The following is a 21434-nucleotide window of genomic DNA, read 5'->3' as shown; positions in this document are numbered from 1 at the left end:
ATAAACTACATCGGTACTTAAAAATATATCTAACTCTGCGACTTTACCGTTCACCCGTCATTTTATTACTTTTTTGGGATTTCTCGTATACATAAAGAGTCTGAATGCGAGTGGCTTGTTAACTCCTAAACGTGTTTCCATGGCGTATGTTTTACGACTTTCTGATTTTATACCAATGAACGTATAATTTTCACTAACATGAAAAGATACAAGGAAAATACAAACAGCTCATACAATTACCGACACCGAGATGCTAAATCCAGTAGAATTTTGTCTTCATGCCAAACAATTCTTAAACTCCAAGGTACAGGTTCTGTGATCAACGTTTTCCGCGAACTAAGCATCGTAGTCTGACACCCCCACACAGCAGTCCTGCAAAACTGAACTGCCATTTGAACACAGCGTCTAGTTTTGAATGGCAGCATAAGAACAATAAGGGTATACATACATATAATAATGTAGATCAATGCCTACTTAATATTAATATTTTATTATAAAAATCTATAATGCCTGAATACATTTTCGATGTTTTTGTTGCCTGTGGCAAATAAAAGTTATAGATAAGAAATTCAAAGTAAACTATTATATGTAGTATATGCACGTTATAACGCTTACACCTTGCAAAAGTATAAAATGCTTAATTACAGTTTCAGCGCCATCTGTTGACTGTGGCAAATATAACTTAAACATAAGAATGGAAATTAAAAGTAAACCGCCGCCCGCAAGATGTCACTATAACAAGAAATTTGTATGAAAACGCTTTCCACACAACTTGCGAACTCGAAAGAAATAGGAAACCATTGGTGCGCCGTGTTCGTTTTATGGAAAGCTCGGAAACATTTCAGTGCTTCACCATATGCCGCACTAGAAAGACGTGCGTTCACACTGTTACTGCTTCCAACAAGTTTGCGATGTTGTAAGGATCTAAAGAAGAATGTCTTTTCATCAAACATAATAATTTTACAGAGTTTATAAAATGACATTAATATACACTATTTCGGTATTCTTATAATTTTTTTTTAATGAAAATAAATATATCTGCGAAATGTAGATCATTAATGATGAAATTAAGCCAAACTTTTGACAAAAATATCATGTGAGGATGTTGCTCACTTTTCAAAGACAGTGTATCCAAAAGTTGTGACTTAATGTTTTATCAATATAAATAATAATTGAAAATGTGTTGTTGCTACTTCATAACAAACTATGCTATTTAAGTGAAATTTATGCCATTAATATTTTAACGATGTCGTCAGAGATATCTGTAGAAGGACCAGAAAAGACGAGCTTTCTTCGTCGTTTTACTGCGGGCTGTTTAAAAGCTGCTTGTTCTCAAGTCGGTTTACTTGTGATAGTTGTTATTTACGTCCTCTTGGGTGCTGTGTTGTTTGAATATCTGGAGTCAGGACCCCAAGTGCAGGAGAGAACAGCTATTCAGCGTTCGAGGGAAGAGTGCTTGAAAGAGCTATGGGCAATTACAGGTCAGTTTTCTACTATTTACTTAAATAGCACCAATTTAAATTGAAAATTTTACAAATTACATTTTCATACAATTAGGATATATAATATATCCATTACATAATAATATTTTTAAAAGTGCATATAGTTCTTCACATACATAAAATTTATTTTAGAATTGTTGCAAAATATTATCATCATTTTATAAGTTATTTACTAAGCCACAAACTATTGTATTTAATCTCTATTGAAATATTCCAAGAAGAACAATGTTCATGTAAATGGCTATTTCCCTTGTCATTACAAAAATCTATTGTAATTTATAATTCTCTTATGAAAACAACAGTGATTCGAGAAACATTTTGAAGACCAAAAGACGAATTAATTTTAATAAGAGAAGTTAAATTATATCATCAATTTTAATTCTCAGCTTTAAGAGATCGACAAGATGTATTATTTATCTTGTTGCATTTGTTGCATTTAAATTACCAAATTCATTTTTAATTATATTAGTTTAGATTAAAATATACATAAAAATTTACACCGACTCCAATATTTACAAAAATCGTAACTAGAATTAGATTGTATAAAAAGATCTATTATTTTTATACTTTTTAGTGCATATTATATCTATTGTTTTTGAAGTCGGTTGTTTTTTTGTTAATAATTATTTTATTTTATGATTTTTAGTAGATTTGAAGTACACTTACTAACAATTCAATCATGTATTCCGTAATCAGAACCTAACCAAACTGTCACCAAACTACTTTGCAGTATATCCTTTTCAATTAAAACAAAATCATCGAAATCGGTTGGCGAGATATTGAGTTATTCGTAAATTTATCATCCACTTTGCTGTGCGTATGTATAGCAAATTTAAGACTTTTATGGTTTTCTAATGGATGCCATTGTCAGATCTGGACCAGATTACAATGGAACCACACGAGAAGCAGCAGCTTTCAAATAAAAACAATTATCAACTCGGTTCACCCAGTCGAAAGTTTGGAGTTTGAAGTAAGCAGTCTGGAGAAGAAAAACTTTGACTAACAAGAGTAATATGAGTGTCTAACTATAATTTGAATTGGAATCAGAATAACGGAGGTTACCTTGATTCCAATTTAAACAATAAAAGCCCAGCGACCAGCGGGGCGTCACGTGCAAAACATTAATTCTCACCCGTTTTGTGTAAACGGCGACTCTCAGCGGCCATTTCTTACGATTTATTACACCTAACAAAATCTGGCAGCATTTTACTATAATATCTCAATTAATTACATTTTTAATGAACGACCTTACATTAAGTTCGAATACGGATTTCCCGCGTGCTTCCTATGTCATAATTCTTTTTCAGTTTCTTTGAAATATGTTTCTAGTTGTTATTGAGCTAAGAAAACGGTTTTGTTTTTAAAATAATCTGCAAGCTAAGTATCGTAACGTTTATTTTGTTTGCCAGGCATTTTAGTAAAAAAAAAAACTGAAAAAAATATCTAAATAATATCGTTTTTTGTCTCGCAGTTGGAAATTTGGATGGATAATTGTTGTTTTAATATTGATAACTAACCAATGTTAAATTGTTTTTATTATGAAGAAGAAAAACATGTTTAATTTGACTTTTTAAAAACAATTTAAATGCAATTTTGACTTTATTTAAAAAAAAGGTAAAAAACGTGATAAAATATAAATGTTTCACTTTTGCATCATGCATGAGGGTTCAAATTATCGCAAATAATCACCCCTATCAGCTTCTAAAGGGAATACGTCGAATTATCAATAACCCCGTATAATCCCGCCGCGACCCGCTTCTTGCCACTCGCCTCCACACGTCGCGCGTGCGACTCAAGCACATCTCACCTATAACTATGCATGTAGTTACAAACCTACCATGGCTGACACCGACTCCAAAAATAATAATCGTAACTAGAATCGGATTAATTAATTAGATTGTATAATATCCGCAATTATTTTATACTTTTTAGTGCTTATAAAACAATAGATATATCTATTGTTTTGGAATTATGTTTTGAGGTCGGTTGCTTTAATTGGTAAATTGGTAAATTTGTCGTGCACAAACTTATAGCAAATTTAATTCTAATGGATGCCATTGTCTGATCTTGACCAAATTGTAATAGGAAGTTTCAAATAAAAAAAAGAATTATCAACATCGGTTTCACAATAATAATAAAAATGTTACTTTAACGCAAAACGCTAATGTAAAAATGCAGCTACAATAACACGCGTTTTAATCTTTTAAGAAGTATTTTATTTCAATAAATGTGTAATCAAAGAAAATACTATGTACCTTATTATTTATGCTCTGCAAAAAATAGCATAAGAAATATTATGTTTCTATCTAGGTTTAGTAATTTATTGTGATGCAAATATAATAAAATAATGAAACGTCAAACGTTTAAGTAAGATTGCAAACGACGCGAGTGGAGTTATTATTTAAGAGCCCTTTCTAATCTGCGTAATCTACTGTAGGGTGAAGACACTTCACTTTTATTGTATAAATCAACTGTAATCTTTTCAGCGAATCTCAGTGTAATGAGATTTTCATTATTACACAATTTATGGGGGTTGAAAGTCAGCGAGGCTATATACGTTACGGGGTATTAAACTAGCTCCTGTTTTTCTGCGAAAATATTGTCTAAACAATTTGTTATGTTTTTAAAGTGACAACCCAGACTTCTGGGATTAATTACACAAATAAAACTGAAAATAAGATTTTATGAACGATGCGGGACTCGAACCCGCAACCTCTCGCGTTCCGTGCGAGCGCTCTGTCCAACTGAGCCAACCGTTCGAGTGACGTATCGTTTATAAAATCTTGTATGTTTTGCTAGCCTTTAATATTGTCTAAACAATTTGTTATGTTTTTAAAGTGACAACCCTGACTTCTGGGATTAATTACACAAATAAAACTGAAAACAAGATTTTATGAACGATGCGGGACTCGAACCCGCAACCTCTCGCGTTCCGTGCGAGCGCTCTGTCTAACTGAGCCAACCGTTCGAGTGACGTATCGTTTATAAAATCTTGTGTGTGTTGCTAGCCTTTAACATGAAGGATAGAAAAATAATCATATTTCCTTAGATTAAGGAATGGTCTCCGCTGCGCTCCAACTAGATTCCGCAGGCGTAGTCGCAAAGTGCGGCAACTAATACTACGCCCATGTGGGCGTGCCACATGTTCTGTTAAACTTTGCTAATAATTGAAACTAAAATGCCGGGTTGCGTAGTAAAACACTGTAAAAATAATACGACAATAAATAAGGAAGACACTGGGATCACATAATATTAACCAAATGATATGTGTTTTCTTTAGTGTTATTTCCGCCAATATTTGTCTTTAAATAATTCGACACGTGTTTCGCCTCTACACGAGGCATCCTCAGGACATGTTGAGTCGCCAAAATCTGGCACGAGACATATTATCATCAGTAAGTATTTTGTATTTTATTAATTTCAATGTAAAATATCACAAGAATAAAATTGTCTAGTCTAGTGATAGCTAATTTAATATACTATTAGTCAATCATCAAAATGTTGGTGGAAATAATTATGTTTTATGTAATGTAACGAAAAATGAATACAAATTGTATAAAATATACCTACTAATGCAGTAAATGGAAGGAAATTGAAAGAAAAGCTAGATCAAGATGTGAATAATTAGTTTATATTTTGACAATTAAAAGCATACTCTACACTTGTAGAAGAAAATTTATTTGCGGCAATAATTTCATGGTGTGCATTGAAGAATAAAATTTAGATTTGTCAATGGTCCCCTTGTAGAAGTTTAATAATTCTATTTATCCTGGTAAAGTAATTTCAGGTTCAATACAGCGAAATTCTGTTATCGAAGCAAATTCTTCTAATTCTGAAGAATTTTCTATTGTGAAAGGTTGTAGTGATGTAGATGGTATTTCTGTAGTTATAGCTATTATAGTTGCAGAAGGTATTTCAGTAATTGTTGGAGCTTGTACTGTTGGTGATGATATTCCGGTTGTTAAAGGTGTTTCACTTGAAGAAATAATTTTAGTTGTTGAACGCTGTTGTGTTGTTGTTAGAATTCAAATTGATGGAATCTCAGAAGTAGGAGTTTGTTCAGTTGTTGACGGTATTTCTTTTGTTGTAGGTATTAAAGTTGAAAAATGTATTTCAGTTATTGGAGGCTGCTGTGTTGTCGATGCTATTACTGTTGTTGTAGGTATTAGAGTTGAAGAAATAATAGCAGTTGTTGGAAGCTGTTCTGATGTTGACGGTATTTCTGTTGCTATGGGTATTACAGTTGAAGAAGGAATTTCAGTTCTTGGAAGCTGTTCTGATGTTGATGGTATTTCTGTTGCTATGGGTATTACAGTTGAAGAAGGAATTTCAGTTCTTGGAAGATTTTCTGATGTTGACGATATTTCTGTTGCTATGGGTATAACAGTTGATGAAGGAATTTCAGTTGTTGGAAGCTGTTCTGATGTTGACGGTATTTCTGTTGCTATGGGTGCTACAGTTGAAGAAAGATTTTCAGTTGTTGGAAGCTGTTCTGATGTTGACGGTATTTCTGTTGCTACGGGTATCACAGTTGAAGAAGGAATTTCAGTTCTTGGAAGCTGTTCTGATGTTGATGTTATTTCTGTTGCTATGGGTATTACAGTTGAATAAGGAATTTCAGTTCTTGGAAGCTGTTCTGATGTTGATGGTATTTCTGTTGCTATGGGTATTACAGTTGAAGAAGGAATTTCAGTTGTTGGAAGCTGTTCTGATGTTGGCGGTATTTCTGTTGCTATGGGTATTACAGTTGAAGGAGGAATTTCAGTTGTTGGAAGCTGTTCTGATGTTGATGGTATTTCTGTTGCTACGGGTATCACAGTTGAAGAACGAATTTCGGTTGTTGGAAGCTGTTCTGATGTTGATGGTACTACTGTTGCTATGGGTATTACAGTTGAAGGAGGAATTTCAGTTGTTGGAAGCTGTTCTGATGTTGATGGTACTACTGTTGCTATGGGTATTACAGTTGAAGGAGGAATTTCAGTTGTTGGAAGCTGTTCTGATGTTGATGGTATTTCTGTTGCTATGGGTATTACAGTTGAAGAACGAATTTCGGTTGTTGGAAGCTGTTCTGATGTTGATGGTACTACTGTTGTTATGGGTATTACAGTTGAAGAAGGAATTTCAGTTGTTGAAGGCTGATGTGGTGTTGAAGGTATCATAGTGGTACTTGGTGTTTGTGTCGATGAAGGATAACTTGTTGTGGGTGGTTCTGTTATTTCTGTTGTGGTAGTATCTTCTTGTTCCGGTGGTGGCGTAGGACGTAAGCATCCTTGTGGCTGTCTTTTACCATAAATCTGTTTGCAAATTTTCTTTAGCAGTTCCATTGCTGATATACCTACGAGAGCTTGATTAGTCGAAAGTATAATCAAAGGCGTCTTTTTAGGTTGAATTTTCTTAAACATCTTAGATGCTTTGTGTTCAAATGATCGAATTTCCGTATAAAAACATTTTGTAAATTTTCTTTTGTGAAAAAAGAATACGTCTTCAATACACACATCAATATCGTTACTGGTTTGCACGTCACACTTTAAAAAATTCACTTGATCATTTGTTCTTTTAACTTGTTTCAATGAACAATACCTTTTTGGGTTATCTTTATGAGGTTTGAAAAAGAAGTCAACTTTAAATCTGTAACCATCGACATTTTCAACAATCCAGGGTAATACTTTACTGAAGAAATATATATCGTCACTATTTGATAAATCGGACAGTATTGATATTTTTCTAGAACAACCCTCAGTAAGGGATAATATAGACGTCACAGAAACAAAAGCAAAGTACAGAAAAAACATTGTAAGTAAACAACTGGTGTAATCATAAATAAATGAAGAAAAGAATGGACTTAAATATGGTTCCTGAATAGGTTTATCAGAGAAAATTGTTGAAATTGTAAAATATTGCGACATAAGCCTAAGTTTACATTATAAAAAATATATCAACGTCTCGAAATTTTATGATATTATATTGTGGCGGCTGACATGAATGAATGAAAGTGATCATGTGCTCAACAGAGCGATCTTCAAGGAATTGTTTTCCTCGTACTAACTATAAGACGTTATGCTGTAACTGAAGTTAAACTAGCTTTCGTTTTTCACTGAATTATTTTAACTAAATCCAACATTTTTTTTTATTTAATATTCACAAAGTTCTTTAAATAAAGTTACATCCACAAACAAAAACTAACAAATTTTTAGTCAAAGTCACAGGTTCAAAATATTATATTGTAAGGTTTAACCAATTTACAAATATTCATAAACGTAATTGAATACAAACCTTTGCAGTGCTGTAATTGCTTTCTAAACTTACTCTTTTAACAGACCACTTACTCTACTTCACTTATGATCGCCTGGTACCAATAAACAAGGAGAGTTATATAGACGAGCGTAACGGCTCAGGCACATTTAATTTTTCACTTGAATAATATGCAATTATTTGTTGTGTTTGGTATGGGATGGGTACCCGTCTGTTGTGTGTTAGCTGCAAGAACAATTCGACTGGCGTTAGAATAAAATTATCAAAATCGGCCTTAAAACCTTTGCTTTTGAGAATGAACGCTACGCAGCAACAAACATACATCGACTGATAATTCATAAATCGCTCCTTTTAGTTGCTTTGGCGAATAAAACAGTAACAGTTAATGTTATATAAAACAAAAATAATATAACATGAAACTGCTCTCGGAAAATGAACAAATATTTTAAGTTTTAAAATGTTAAAATCGCAAAGAGTGAAAAAGTGCAGAAAGAGGACATCCGCATCTGTGTCGTTTGTTTTCAAATATAAATGTGTATGCAGGTTTTCATAAACAATGTTTTTAAAGTATACTAAAACGTACAGTGACTTTATATGAAAAACTCAAACAGAATTTCAATGAATAGAAGAAACGAAGATTACTTGAAGTGGGAGAGTCACGTTGCCGTCTTATGACGGCAGCACAATCGGGCCAGACTCGTTCGGGTTAATTACCACACTCGCACAGAATACCGGCGTGAAGTGGCGGCTTAGAGCCGCTATGTTTCGCATAGATTAGTGTCGAGGACAGGAGGCCATCCCTCCCCCCCCCCTCCCCACCATAATATGAGAGCGGCAAATATTATCAATAGAGTCTTAGTCTTCTAGCGCATTTATCACGGGGAGTGTTCCGAACAGCTGTTTAACCTGATTCCTGCCGCCGAATTCCACCTTCGCACGACACCTCACAAGTTAGGATATCATCCCCACCATCTGGATGTGTGGCGGTCCTCCACAGTGCGGTTTTCATGGAGCTTTCTTCCTCGTACTACGAAGCTGTGGAATGAGCTTCCTTGTGCGGTGTTTCCGGGACGTTACGACATGGGTACCTTCAAAAAAAGCGCGTACACCTTCCTTAAGGGCCGGCAACGCTCTTGTGATACCTCTGGTGATGCAAGGGAATGTGGGCGGCGGTGATCATTTAGCACCAGGTGACCCGTACGCTCGTTTGTCCTCCTATTACATAAAAAAAATATTTATAATCATTTTACTCATAAACTGACTGCTGAAAACTGTAACTGGATGTGCATGTTTATTTTGAATAGTACTATTTTTTTTAATCTAAAAGGTCTATTAAGGTGTGGCATAGTAAGTAATTAAAATTATATTACATCACTTAGCATCAGATGACTCGTACGCTCGTTTGTTCTCCTTTCCGTAAACATATAATGTTCTACAAGTAGCCACGCAAGCCTGGGCAAATTTTTTGGTTATTTACTTACAGTTATTTAACGTACTTTAAGTGTAATACCATGGGTATGTAATAAATTTTATATACACCCATGCTTTAAATCCTCTATAAAAAATTCTACATCAGTAAGCTATTATTATATATCAGCACTCGTTTGAATGATGAAAACCATTACATCATTCAACTACATAAATTACACATTAAAAAAGCCAGTTTAGTAACCATACTAAAGTGGCTTTTTTAATGTTAGCAGTATGGTAACTGTTTCAGAATCTTTTACATTCATATTATGGGTGTAGATAAAGTCTTGTACTCGTATGTAACTGTTGATAATTAGGTATTAAATCATGTGATACTATTATCACACTCTGCTTCGCCTCGTGTGATAAACCCACATTCGTGTTTTAATACCCCTCATTACACAACAGTTGCATTAATAACTATTAACGTATTTAAAGTATAATATCATGGGTATGTAATAAATTTAATATAATCTCTGGTCAAACACTGACATAAGACACCATGTAAATAATAGAGTAGAATAAGCTATTGAAATTCATTCTATTTAGTATTTGCGATGATATTTCAATATAATAATAACGCTAATTATAATTTAGCCTTATGATTTGCCATTTAAATGGAATTTAAGTAGATAGCGCAACAATTTCAGTTTTATAGTCAGTATTTATCAGTCAGGATATAAAAATAAACTAATTGAAAATAGTTGTTTGATTACGTGTGTTGTAATACAAAATGCTTAATCACACGTTTGTGACGAAAGTAATTTCCTGTACTTACAAGGCTTTATGGTAATTTAAGTAGAAATTGATAGAATGGAAAATAAGGATTTTTTCTATTGATTATAAATAATTTTTCATTTCTCTGTATTATTCCGTTCTAGAAAACTAACTAATGGAACACAACTACGTTTATCTATTTTTTTTATGGAATAGGAGGACAAACGAGCGTACAGGTCAGCTGGTGTTAAGTGATCACCGCCGCCCACATTCTCTTGCAACACCAGAGGAATCACAAGAGCGTTGCCGGCCTTTAAGGATGGTGTACGCGCTTTTTTTGAAGGTACCCATGTCGTATCGTCCCGGAAACACCGCACAAGGAAGCTCATTCCACAGCTTCGTAGTGCGAGGAAGAAAGCTCCTTGAAAACCGCACTGTGGAAGACCGCCACACATCCAGATGGTGGGGATGATATCGTAACTTGTGGCGTGTCGTGCGAAGGTGAAATTCGGCGGCAGGAATCAGGTTGAACAGTTCTTCGGAACACTCCCCGTGATAAATGCGGTAGAAGACACACAATGAAGCTACGTCTCTACGCAACGCCAAGTGATCCAGCCGTTCACAGAGCGCTAGGTCCCCGACAATTCGAGCTGCTCTGCGTTGCACGCGGTCAAATGGATCGAGCTGATACTGGGGTGCGCCAGACCAGAGATGACAGCAATACTCCATGTGAGGCCGGACCTGCGCTTTGTAGAGCGCTAGAAAATGGGCCGTCTTGAAGTATTGCCGTGCTCTATTTATGACGTCCAGTTTCTTCGAAGCCAATTTGGCTTTGCCCTCCGGATGGCGACGGAATTGGCAATCGCTCGAGATTTCGAGACCCAGTATTCCGATACTAGGCGAGGCTTTAAGGGAAGTGTTCTCGAAGAGCGGTGATACGGCAAATGGGGTTTTCTTAGTGGTAAACGCGCAAACTTGAGTCTTCTGGGGGTTAAATTGGACAAGGTTCAACTTACCCCATTCCGCGACCTTCTCGAGAGAGGACTCGATAGAAGACACAAGTTTCTCCCGGCACTGCTCGACGTTTTCCCGAGAGAGACCTGCATGGCCCGTGTATACGGCATCACCAGTGCTGTCGTCTGCATAGCAATGCATGTTGGCGGTGTCCAACATATCATTGATATGCAGAAGAAACAGCGTGGGAGATAGCACACAGCCTTGGGGCACTCCAGCGTTCACGGGCTTGGGATTCGAGCAATGTCCGTCGACAACGACCTGTATGCTGCGCCCAGTGAGGAAGCTGGAGGTCCATTTGCATAAGCTCTCGGGAAGCCCAAATGATGGAAGTTTTGCAAGGAGCGCCTTGAGCCATACACGATCTAAGGCCTTCGCTATATCCAGACCAACTGCTAGGCCTTCCCCCTTGCTTTCAATAGCCGCCGCCCATCTATGTGTTAGGTATACCAGAAGATCGCCAGTCGACCGACCATGGCGAAAGCCGTACTGCTGGTCGTTGATCAACTGGTGACCTTCAAGGTATACATACCAAGAGCTGGCGGTTAATTATGCTCTCCATGATTTTGGAGAGTAGGGAGGTAATAGCAATAGGCCTGTAGTTTGCCGGATCCGAACTGTCTCCTTTTTTTGGGATCGGATGGACAAGTGCTGACTTCCATGAATCAGGGACTACGCCTTTTGAATAAGAGTGCCGGAATAAACGTGTTAGCACCGGCGTCAACTCAGGGGCACAAGTTCTAAGCACGATTGGAGAAATGCCATCCGGCCCGCTCGACTTCCTGACGTCCAACGAAAACAGAGCTCGCCTAACAGTCTTCTGTCGGAACTGTACTTCAGGCATGGAGCTCCGGTCCTCGACACTAACCTATGCGAAACATAGCGGCACTAGGCCGCTACTTCACGCCGGTATTCTGTGCGAGAGTGGTAAGTAACCCGGACGAGTCTGGCCCGATTGTGCTGGCGTCATAAGACGGCAGCGTGACTCTCCCACTTTCAATAAGCCCGTAGTCGTCTCTTACGACACCCTTGGCCCTGGGACTGCCCTATTCTGTTTACGCCCCGGGGAATCACAGGGCAAAACTACTGTACACTGAGGTATCTACTCTGCTCCGTGCAGCAGCATCATCCTATAACTCTCTATCAGTAGGCTGTATCAAATTTTTGTCCTTTAGAAATATCAATTTTTTATGACCGATAAAAAGTCTTTGTGCCAAAGACGAAAAAATTATATTTTTTTTTATTAACCAATCCGTCATATTTCTCATACAAACGCTCGTACGAGATTATGGCGTTTTAAATCATTTATCCTTAAAAAAAAATTTAAAGATGGGTTTCTTGTGCATTTGAACCAGGTTTCTATTGGAATAGAAGATAAAAAATTTTGTGCAAAACTTCCATGCACAAAATTTACCTTAACTTTGGCCGTTCATTACTGCCGTAGTACTCATAAATTGTAATAGTAAAAAAAAATAAAAAAACTCTCCACATGTAATGTAGATTCTGTATGAATAACATTTATTTCACAAATTCGTAAGGATTAGTCAATAACTCGTATTTCCGGGAAAGAGTTTTATAGAATTTATGCACATTATTTTTCATTCAGTGTTATCGCTTTCACTTACTTGTCGTCAACAGGCGGAATGCGTTGCATTGGATGTAACAACATTATTTTAGAACATGTTCGCGTTACGATAGGCAGGACTGAGAAGGGCCCTCTTAACAGAAATGGAATACTAAAACGAACACTATTAATTCAACAGTATATTGAACATAATATTTTAGAACTCAACTAAACAAACAATTTATAATAATATATAAAGAACACAAGATAAATGAAAATACTAACTCAAAATGAATTTGTTTTTGAAAAATCCTTTCAATTCAAGAATTATAAGCAAATGCAAACAATGCAAAAATGAGAGGCTGCGTCGACGAAAATTGGGGAAGTCATTACCGTGGCAGCAATTAGGGATCTGGAACAAGAGTTGGGACGCTCGTTCTGTGAGCAGCAGTAATTCCATTCTGTTGTCACTATATAAATGAAAACCTAAGATTGTAATGGAAAATACCATCTGCATTTCACTGCGGAACTCTGAACATAAACTTTGGTTTTTTTAATTGTACAAGGGACTAAATTGATGCTGAACTGCCCCATTACAAGAAAACGATATTATCAATCTTTACTATTACTACTACCCAATCACGGTTTATCGGAGTTGGTACCGACTAGTTTCGGACCATTCGTTGGTCCATAATATGGGTGAGTGCAATGAGTTCCGGTGATGTCCAGTCTCAAACTGAGTTTGTAAAGCCGTTTTAGACAAAATAAGTTTATATTGTCTCAACAAAACAAAATTACAAAAGTGGTAATTAATCTATGAGTATTATTTAACTACTCAAGGAAAAATAATGAGATTAGATGAATATTCATCTGTTGGTAAGATATACGCCCTGCCATGATTGTAGAAACGTAAAGGATTCTTGATTGAACCCTAAATCCTGAGCGGCATAGCAATTGCGCTCGTTTCCTTAACTTAACTTAACCATAACCAGTGTAAGACGTAGCTTGTCACACTTAAGTTAAATATTGGCCTATTTTCATTGGTTGTCTAACAGCAAGAGGATCTATCTAGACATATAAATTATCTAAGTGCTTAACATAGTTATAAAGAAACTATAGGAAGTAATATTGAAATCTAAATCCAAAAAAAAAAAATTGGTTTGCTATAGTAATATCTATAAAACACTATATGACAGAGTGAAGTGGTGTCGGGAACACAAATGAATGAACGTATCTGTTCACATCGTCGGTGTGGGGAAATTTGTATTCTCGAAAGTATCTTTGATGTTACCAATAGAATATACCACTCGTGTGTATTATTATTCTAGACGAAGCAATAGTTGATATTTTTGATAAACACCTAGAGCTTCTTGCTGCTGGACAACCGATGAAAACAGGCCGGGTGTATTACTTTAAGATTGCTTTAAATGTCGATAGCTGTTCCTGGGATGTCCCAATACTCTCATTCAAACAAAACATTTTATCTCCTTATAATATTTCTATAGTTTTATGAAGGGACTTCAAAAAAAGGTGCTCAAATTCATCTGATTTAAATTATTCAGATATTTTAAAAATTTACACAAGATAAAGAATTTCGTCAACATTAACAACGCATCCTACATTGAAAACATTAAAACAGAGATGGAATTATAGCCGTGAATTCAGAAGTCTCGACATTCACATTATAAAATACTGGCGAAAATATCGCGTCTCTAAAAGGTACGCCTCTGAGTGGCTTAATTAAAGAGCTCGTTATAAATTAAATTTCTCGTTTAAGTGAAACATTATGCATAGACGATAAACTCTAGTTTAGTTTTATTTAGTTTACTTTAATGTTGGTACTACTATAATTGCTCTGGGACTTTGAACGTGTTTATCTGAAATGCTTATGAAGTTGTTATTGTGTGTCTTCTACCGCATTTATCACGGGGAGTGTTCCGAAGAGCTGTTTCACCTGATTCCTCCTGCTGAATTCCATCTTGACACAACACGACATGCCACAAATTAGGCTTAGGATGTGTGGCGGTCCTCCACAGTGCGGTTTTTAAGGTGCTTTCTTCCACGTACTACCAAAGCTGTGGAATGAGCTTCCTTATGCGATGTTTCCGGGACGATACGACATGGGTACCTTCAGCGGTGATCACTTAACACCAGGTGACCCGTACGCTTGTTTGTCGTCCTTTTCCATAAAAAAAAATTATGAAGGAATGCCACTCAAGTGACGAAAACGTAAAAATAAACAGTGTTTATTTGAGAGTACATGATAAAAATGATAACTTTATCAATGCCAAAATAATAAGCTATAGGAAATACAACTATTTTTTGTCATGAATTCATTAATAAAATTGGTATATTTCATTTATTACATTTCAATAATTTGAAGGTCATATTACTTTGGAAGAATATTTGAGTATAATTTTTATAAAAAGAATAATTAATAGGTTGGGGAACCAGTCTTTTCGCATATGGTATGTATAGACGGTTATAAAACATCTTTAGCTTCACTATTTTTTATTTTTTTACTACACTGTTTGTATTTGCCTGGTTAATTATTTTAAGCCAAATGCTTACTCACTTTAACACTTATAAGTTACTTCATATAAAACAATTTGGCTTTACTAGGGGACGCTCGACTACGGATGCAGGTGTTGAACTCATCAGGAATATTTTTGAGGCCTGGGAGGAATCACAGAATGCACTTGGTATCTTCTGTGATTTATCTAAGGCTTTTGATTGTGTTCAACATTCAACGCTGGTCAGGAAGCTATGCCACTATGGTATAAGAGGATCTGCACTCGATCTTCTGATCTCATATTTAAATAAGAGGATTCAGAGGGTCGAGGTGAATGGCAGGAGATCTCCTGGGACTCCTCTCGGTATGGGGGTACCACAAGGGTCTATTCTTGGACCCTTCCTCTTCCTAATTTATATAAATGATCTACCTAACCTTGTAGAAAAAAAACACAAGGTGGTATTGTTTGCGGATGACACTTCACTTATATTCAAAGTGAAACGAAGCCAAGTTTTATATGACGAAGTAAACAATGCTTTATCTGACATCGTGTACTGGTTTAGCGCCAATAACTTATTGTTAAATAATCATAAAACCAAATATATTAAATTCACCGCGCCAAATGTCAAAAATGTAGATGCGAATATTTTATTAAATGGAGAGGTGGTAAAACCAGTGGAATCTGCTATATTTCTTGGCATTACTCTTGATTCCAAATTGCAGTGGGGCCCCCATATTGAAGGATTGGCGAATAGGCTTAGTTCTGCAGCATATGCGGTTAAGAAAATCAGACAGTTAACTGACATAGATACGGCGAGATTAGTATACTTTAGTTATTTTCATAGTATTATGTCCTATGGTATATTGTAATGGGGCAGTGCGGCCGATATTAATACTATCTTTGTGCTGCAGAAGAGGGCTATTCGCGCGATTTATAACCTAGGTCCTAAAGAATCATTATGAGAAAAATTTAAAGAAATAAACATTTTGACTGTTGCTTCTCAATACATTTTTGATAATGTTTTGTATGTTCATAAGCACATTGAGGAATTTTCTAGAAACTGTGACATTCATAATGTTAACACGAGGAACAAACATAAACTTGTTATGCCTACTACTCGGTTGGGTCGAGTTAGTAAGTCTTTTGTTGGGCGATGTATATGCTTCTACAATATGATCCTAGAAACTGTACAAAACAAATGTGTTACGAAACTTAAAAGAATTGTTAAAAAACGTTTGTGTGGGAAAGGTTATTATAGCATAAACGATTTTCTTAATGACACCACGGACTGGGATTAAAGCGAACACCCTCAGGCTCTTTAATTATTAATGTTTATTGTACGATATTACATTGTAATCCATATTTTATATAAAAAAAAAGCCCGCTGAGTTTCTTGCGCCCATTCTTCTCAGGTCTGAGGCAGTCTCTTTTGAATGGGTGGTATTTTGACGTTCAATAAGTGATTATAAATCCTATTTTGAATAAAAATATTTGAATTTGAATTTGAATTTGATGAAGTTTCATTTGATTTTTTAATGAGATATTAAAAACATTTTAAATTTTTATAACTTTCAATGTAAAAAAAAAATTGTGGAATCCGGTTATTTAATGTAAAGATTAGTAGTTGTTCCAGTCAGCCTGTTACGAATATGACAGATGCGATTTTTTAAAATTGAAACATGATTCGCATGTCAGGAGTTACGACACAATCTTTACAAAAGTTGTAAATAATTTGTGGAAATGCGGGGCTTCGCCAAGGAGTATAAATAAACGCACTACATCGCGCAAACGCACTATCCTCCATCCAACGTGATCGAGATACATGTAATAACACAAAGTAATACTCGCATAGCATTCGATTAATACTTAAACCAGCACAATTCATCACAGCACAGTATCTGCTCCGACACACTGACAGTCTTTCAGATGTAACTGCATTCGGCATGGCGCTCGGCAGTCGAATCCAGCCTAGCGAAACACTCTAAGAAAAAAGTGATTCACTCTATTGTATGAAACGTGCAGTGATAGATTGACAGATGACAGCTATAATCTTGTAAAAAACGAAGATAGCCGAAATCCACTACGTTTTAAGCAACTGTTCGCTTTAAAACTTTGCCGGATTATACTTCGTCGCCAATCGCCATACTGCAATTACTACTAATTCAAACTAATGTCAAATTACTGCACGTTTCATACTAAACTAAATTTCAAATTTTACTTAGGCAGTCCCGCCTCTTAGTGTGTAGTATTTAGATCATCTTTGGTCGGCAGCCGACTAACTCTCCCGTAGACTGAGTAAACAATCAGTCTACGAACTCTCCTAAAACAAAACTAGCAACAATCTCTCCTTTGACAAATAGTCATAAAATGGTGAGCTCACAATATACAAAGAGAACATTCGGTTAAACTTCAAGTCAACAGATGTCGCTGTCAATCTGACATCTTACGATATTGTTATTGTTTTACAAAGTATATGAGTGAGTGCACAATCACAGCGCAGTTGTGCCAGTCTTTCTGTGGGACATCTTCGTAAACCTCTAAGCCTATCTTTGATTTCCAGAAATTAAAAAAATTTCAAGGCGCAGGGTCTGGGCTGAATGGCAGTTCTACATTTGATGCCTTAAAAAACACATAAATAATAATGATTGCCAATAATATGATAAACCGCTTTAGTCTACCCATCCTACATTCATAATATACAATGTGTGTTAGTTAGGACTTACAGAACGCTTTTACAATCTGTGTACTTTGAAATTGTTCACGGTTTTTCCTTATAAAAGTATAACGTCACATTTAGCTCTTTCGTTCCATATAAATGGCAATATTTACCTTAATGGCTAATGACTTTTCAATGTGTATCCAACCGTGGCTCAATCTCGACCTAATTGCAGTGAGTCGGTACTTTCCATTGAAAAGGGTCTTATTACAGAATGTAATTTGAAATACCTTATAAATTGTTTGAACTCTGAAGTTGGTAACAATTTTCTATGATTAAGAAATGAACTTTATAGATTGTTATTGTAAGATATCAAGTAACAGTTAAGTTAGTTAAAATAGCTATGGATTTCCGCCAAATAACTGACTGACAAAATAATTCCTAGCCAGAATTTGGTGAGTCAACATTTCCTGAGGAACCACGGCAGAGACTTTGTTTTGGGATCATAATACAAAACATTACATACATATTTGGCTCTTACAGATGTCATTACACAAAGTAAAAAATATAACATTGCTATCGCAAATTCATAAGCGTTGTATTTTTTAAAATTACAACAATAAAGTACACATAATAAATAAATATTTATGAAAATTCGTAGAAACTAAATACCTTCCCTGAACCACATATGGCTCGTGAGCATGTGTAAGTAAAAACGTCTCTCTACGATCTGGAGCAATATGTGTTTCAGAGAAGTCATACGAACATGCGGTTCTATTTTTAAATGTTCCTTAGAAATTTTCTATATTTTTATAAAAGTAAAGGACAAGTTGAGCAGGACGTTCAGCTGATGGTAATTATTACGATCTTCCCTTCAGAACGAAATACAATAATGCTCACACATTACTGCTTCTATAAAATAATGCTCACACATTACTGCTTCTATAAAATAATGCTCACACATTACTGCTGCTATAAAATAGATGATATTTTGCAAAAAGTCTATTGACCTTCCGGGTCAATATCGTATTTTACTTTGGGACTGTGAACGAGTAAATCTAGCTAACGAATATATTTACGTAGTTAATACGTGATACTGTTACTGTAGGTTCGAAAGATTCCAAAGAAAGAGCGAAGATAATTCGGATCCTTCAAAATTATTAAAATACCGCGACTTGGACCGCGTGGAATAGTTACTTTGAGCAGTTTTTTTTTAATACTGAGCCAATAATACACATATTAACTGCTGCGGTTAACTTTAATATAATTTGCTTATTTTAATACACTTTTATAAACTACTTCATTTTGTTTTTCCATCCTTTGCTAAAACATTTTGCGTGTTTGGTATTCTTGAGTACGACATATTAATATAATTTCCTATGGGAGACACATATTTTTCTTAAAGTATTCCTAAAGCTTTTAAGCGTTCTATTTTTGAACAAATTATTATCAAAATGGAATTCCTAGCTTTCCCCTATTCCAACCCCACACAGATCGAAATTTCAAAAATGCTATAACAAATATTTATTTATTTCTTATTCATAGTGTCACCTTTGATAATGACGAACTTCCATACAAACTTCCATCCCTATTTCAACCGCCAAACCTCTTATTCGCGACAAAAGGTAGCTTATGTCCTTTACCAAATGCTAGTATATCTCTGTACCTCATTTCATCAGAATCTTTTCAGTGGTATAGGCGTGAAAGCGTAACAAACAAACGTACATTCAGATTTATAATATTAAGTAAGAATAGATCCAGCTACAAATTGAACTAAACTGATTATACAATCAAACACATCCGTGTCATATTGTACCAGTTACTTGGAATTGTTCGCAGTATTTCAGTATATTTCAGGGTGAAACCCTGACTCTTTGGTCGCATAATAGGTACGATTGGTTAAACAGAGTTGATATTTAACTAATTAAAACACATGTCATGTAAGAAAAATGAGAAGGAATTTGTTTCGGGGTGTAAAGTAATTTTGGCCCTACAGATCATTACAGTTTGCTTTATTTATTTTTTTATAGAATAGCAGGACAAGAAATGCTAAGTGATCACTATAATACATAGAAACATAAGAGAGTTGCAGGCCTTTTTTAGTTTTCTTTAGTGTTAATTCCGCCAATTTTAGTCTTAAAACAATTCGACACGTGTTTCGCCTCTATACGAGGCATCCTCATACGACATGTTGACTCGCCAAACTCTGGCCAAACAAATATTGGCGGAATTAACACAAAAGAAAACTCACAACATTTGGATAATTACGGATTTCCGCAAAGTAACGCCTACTTCAATAAAATAAAAACAACATTGAATCCACCTGAGTGCTCAATTTGCCCCTCAACTTACCTCACCCATGGGGTATGTTCAGCAAACATGACTTTCTGTATTTAAACAGCTATAGCTCTTAATCTCAACTAGCTAGAAATAATTACTATGGACACGTTTGCTAAGGCATATATTAGTAATTGATCAGTACGCAGAACAAGACATTAAGAGTTATCGTTGAGGAGCTATCGCCGCTCAGGTGAAAAATTGCTCAACTAGCCCCGCCCTACCCTATTAAAAGTTTTCAATTCTATCGGCAGGTTCTATAACTGCCATTTTTTTAATGGTACCCATATCGTATCATCCTGGATTTACTGCGACAGGAAGCTCAATCCTAAGTTTGGTAAAACGTGGCCAGAAAGGTTCTTGAAAACCGTATAGTCGAGTAACGCTTGCCATTCATACAGTGAGGACGACATTCAAGTTTGTGGTATGTCGTGTTCTACGAATTGTGCGTGTCACTCTTAGTTTGTGAATTTTCTATGCGTTGTTAAAATGAAGAAAATGTTCATTTGTTAGCAATTAATGCTGCAATTTTTGTATTTATTGAAAAGCATAATTGTTACAAATGAGTGTTAAAAATTAGCGTACCTACGCCTAAGCGCTCTAGAAATAGCGAGCAAACTTCAAAATGTTCAGAGAATTAACGTTTTTGCTTTTAAGTAACCATGCTTTAAACTATAAAGTTTATGTTTTGCTCTTTTGCTATCGGGGAAAGCATTAATCTCTCCAAAGTTATTAAATTATTTTTTAATATGTGTATGAATTTAGAAAAACTTGCTATTTGCCTCTTCACATTATTACGTATTTTAGAAAATTAAATCAAAATTGTACCTTTCTTATTTAAGTAAGACTTGTGAGTGTATATCTGTTTGTAAATAATATGTTGATATTATTTTCGTCATACGGGCGGTTTCCGCACTCGAAGTCATAAGCTCTTTGCGCGCGAGGGTGTTATAGGTTACTCCAAACAGCCACGCTCATCAAGAAAATTATCCTACTTCTTGATGTTGCGGAAGGCCTCCTGAAGAACGCCTAATGGGAATCTTAGGTGCTTCGCCCTATAGTTAACCACCCTTTACACTCAAGCAGAACCTGGGTGGCTGCTTGCAGGCAGCGGAATACCTGTGGCTGCGCTTAATATTAAGCTGTAGAATAACCCTGGAGAAACGCAAGTTGGCACAGGGCAGTGCAAATTTGTCTCGCCTGGAATCCCAGGGAAGCACGCTGTACCAGTAAATTTTGAACAACTTATTATGCGGCTGAGGCAAGAAGGGTTCCAATCTAACTGGCTGGGTTTCAGAGCCAATTGATCGAAAATGATGATAATATTCTGAAAATTGTTGTGACTTCAGATGGAAATAATGATAGTTATAGAGAACATTACTATATTAGTAAAAATACCGCAAATAGTG

At 35.7% G+C, this 21434-nt stretch overlaps 1 protein-coding gene across 2 annotated transcripts in view; it reads left to right on the top strand.

Annotated features, from left to right (window-relative positions):
* LOC126972802 (TWiK family of potassium channels protein 7-like) overlaps positions 1-21434 on the top strand; it is a 176241-nt gene that overhangs the window by 14827 nt on the left and 139980 nt on the right. The window contains exon 1 of one of the 2 annotated variants that reach the window (XM_050819867.1): positions 1075-1481. The exons of the other annotated variant lie outside the window; for it this stretch is intronic. Coding sequence (XP_050675824.1) covers positions 1247-1481 — 235 coding nt within the window. The 5' untranslated portion in view covers positions 1075-1246. Of the gene's footprint in view, positions 1-1074; positions 1482-21434 lie in introns of those variants that run through there. 2 annotated transcript variants of the gene reach the window in all.

Source organism: Leptidea sinapis, chromosome 27 (genome assembly GCF_905404315.1).
Source record: "Leptidea sinapis chromosome 27, ilLepSina1.1, whole genome shotgun sequence".
NCBI classification, from domain to species: Eukaryota; Metazoa; Arthropoda; class Insecta; order Lepidoptera; family Pieridae; genus Leptidea; species Leptidea sinapis.
This window is presented reverse-complemented; position numbering and strand designations above follow the sequence as displayed.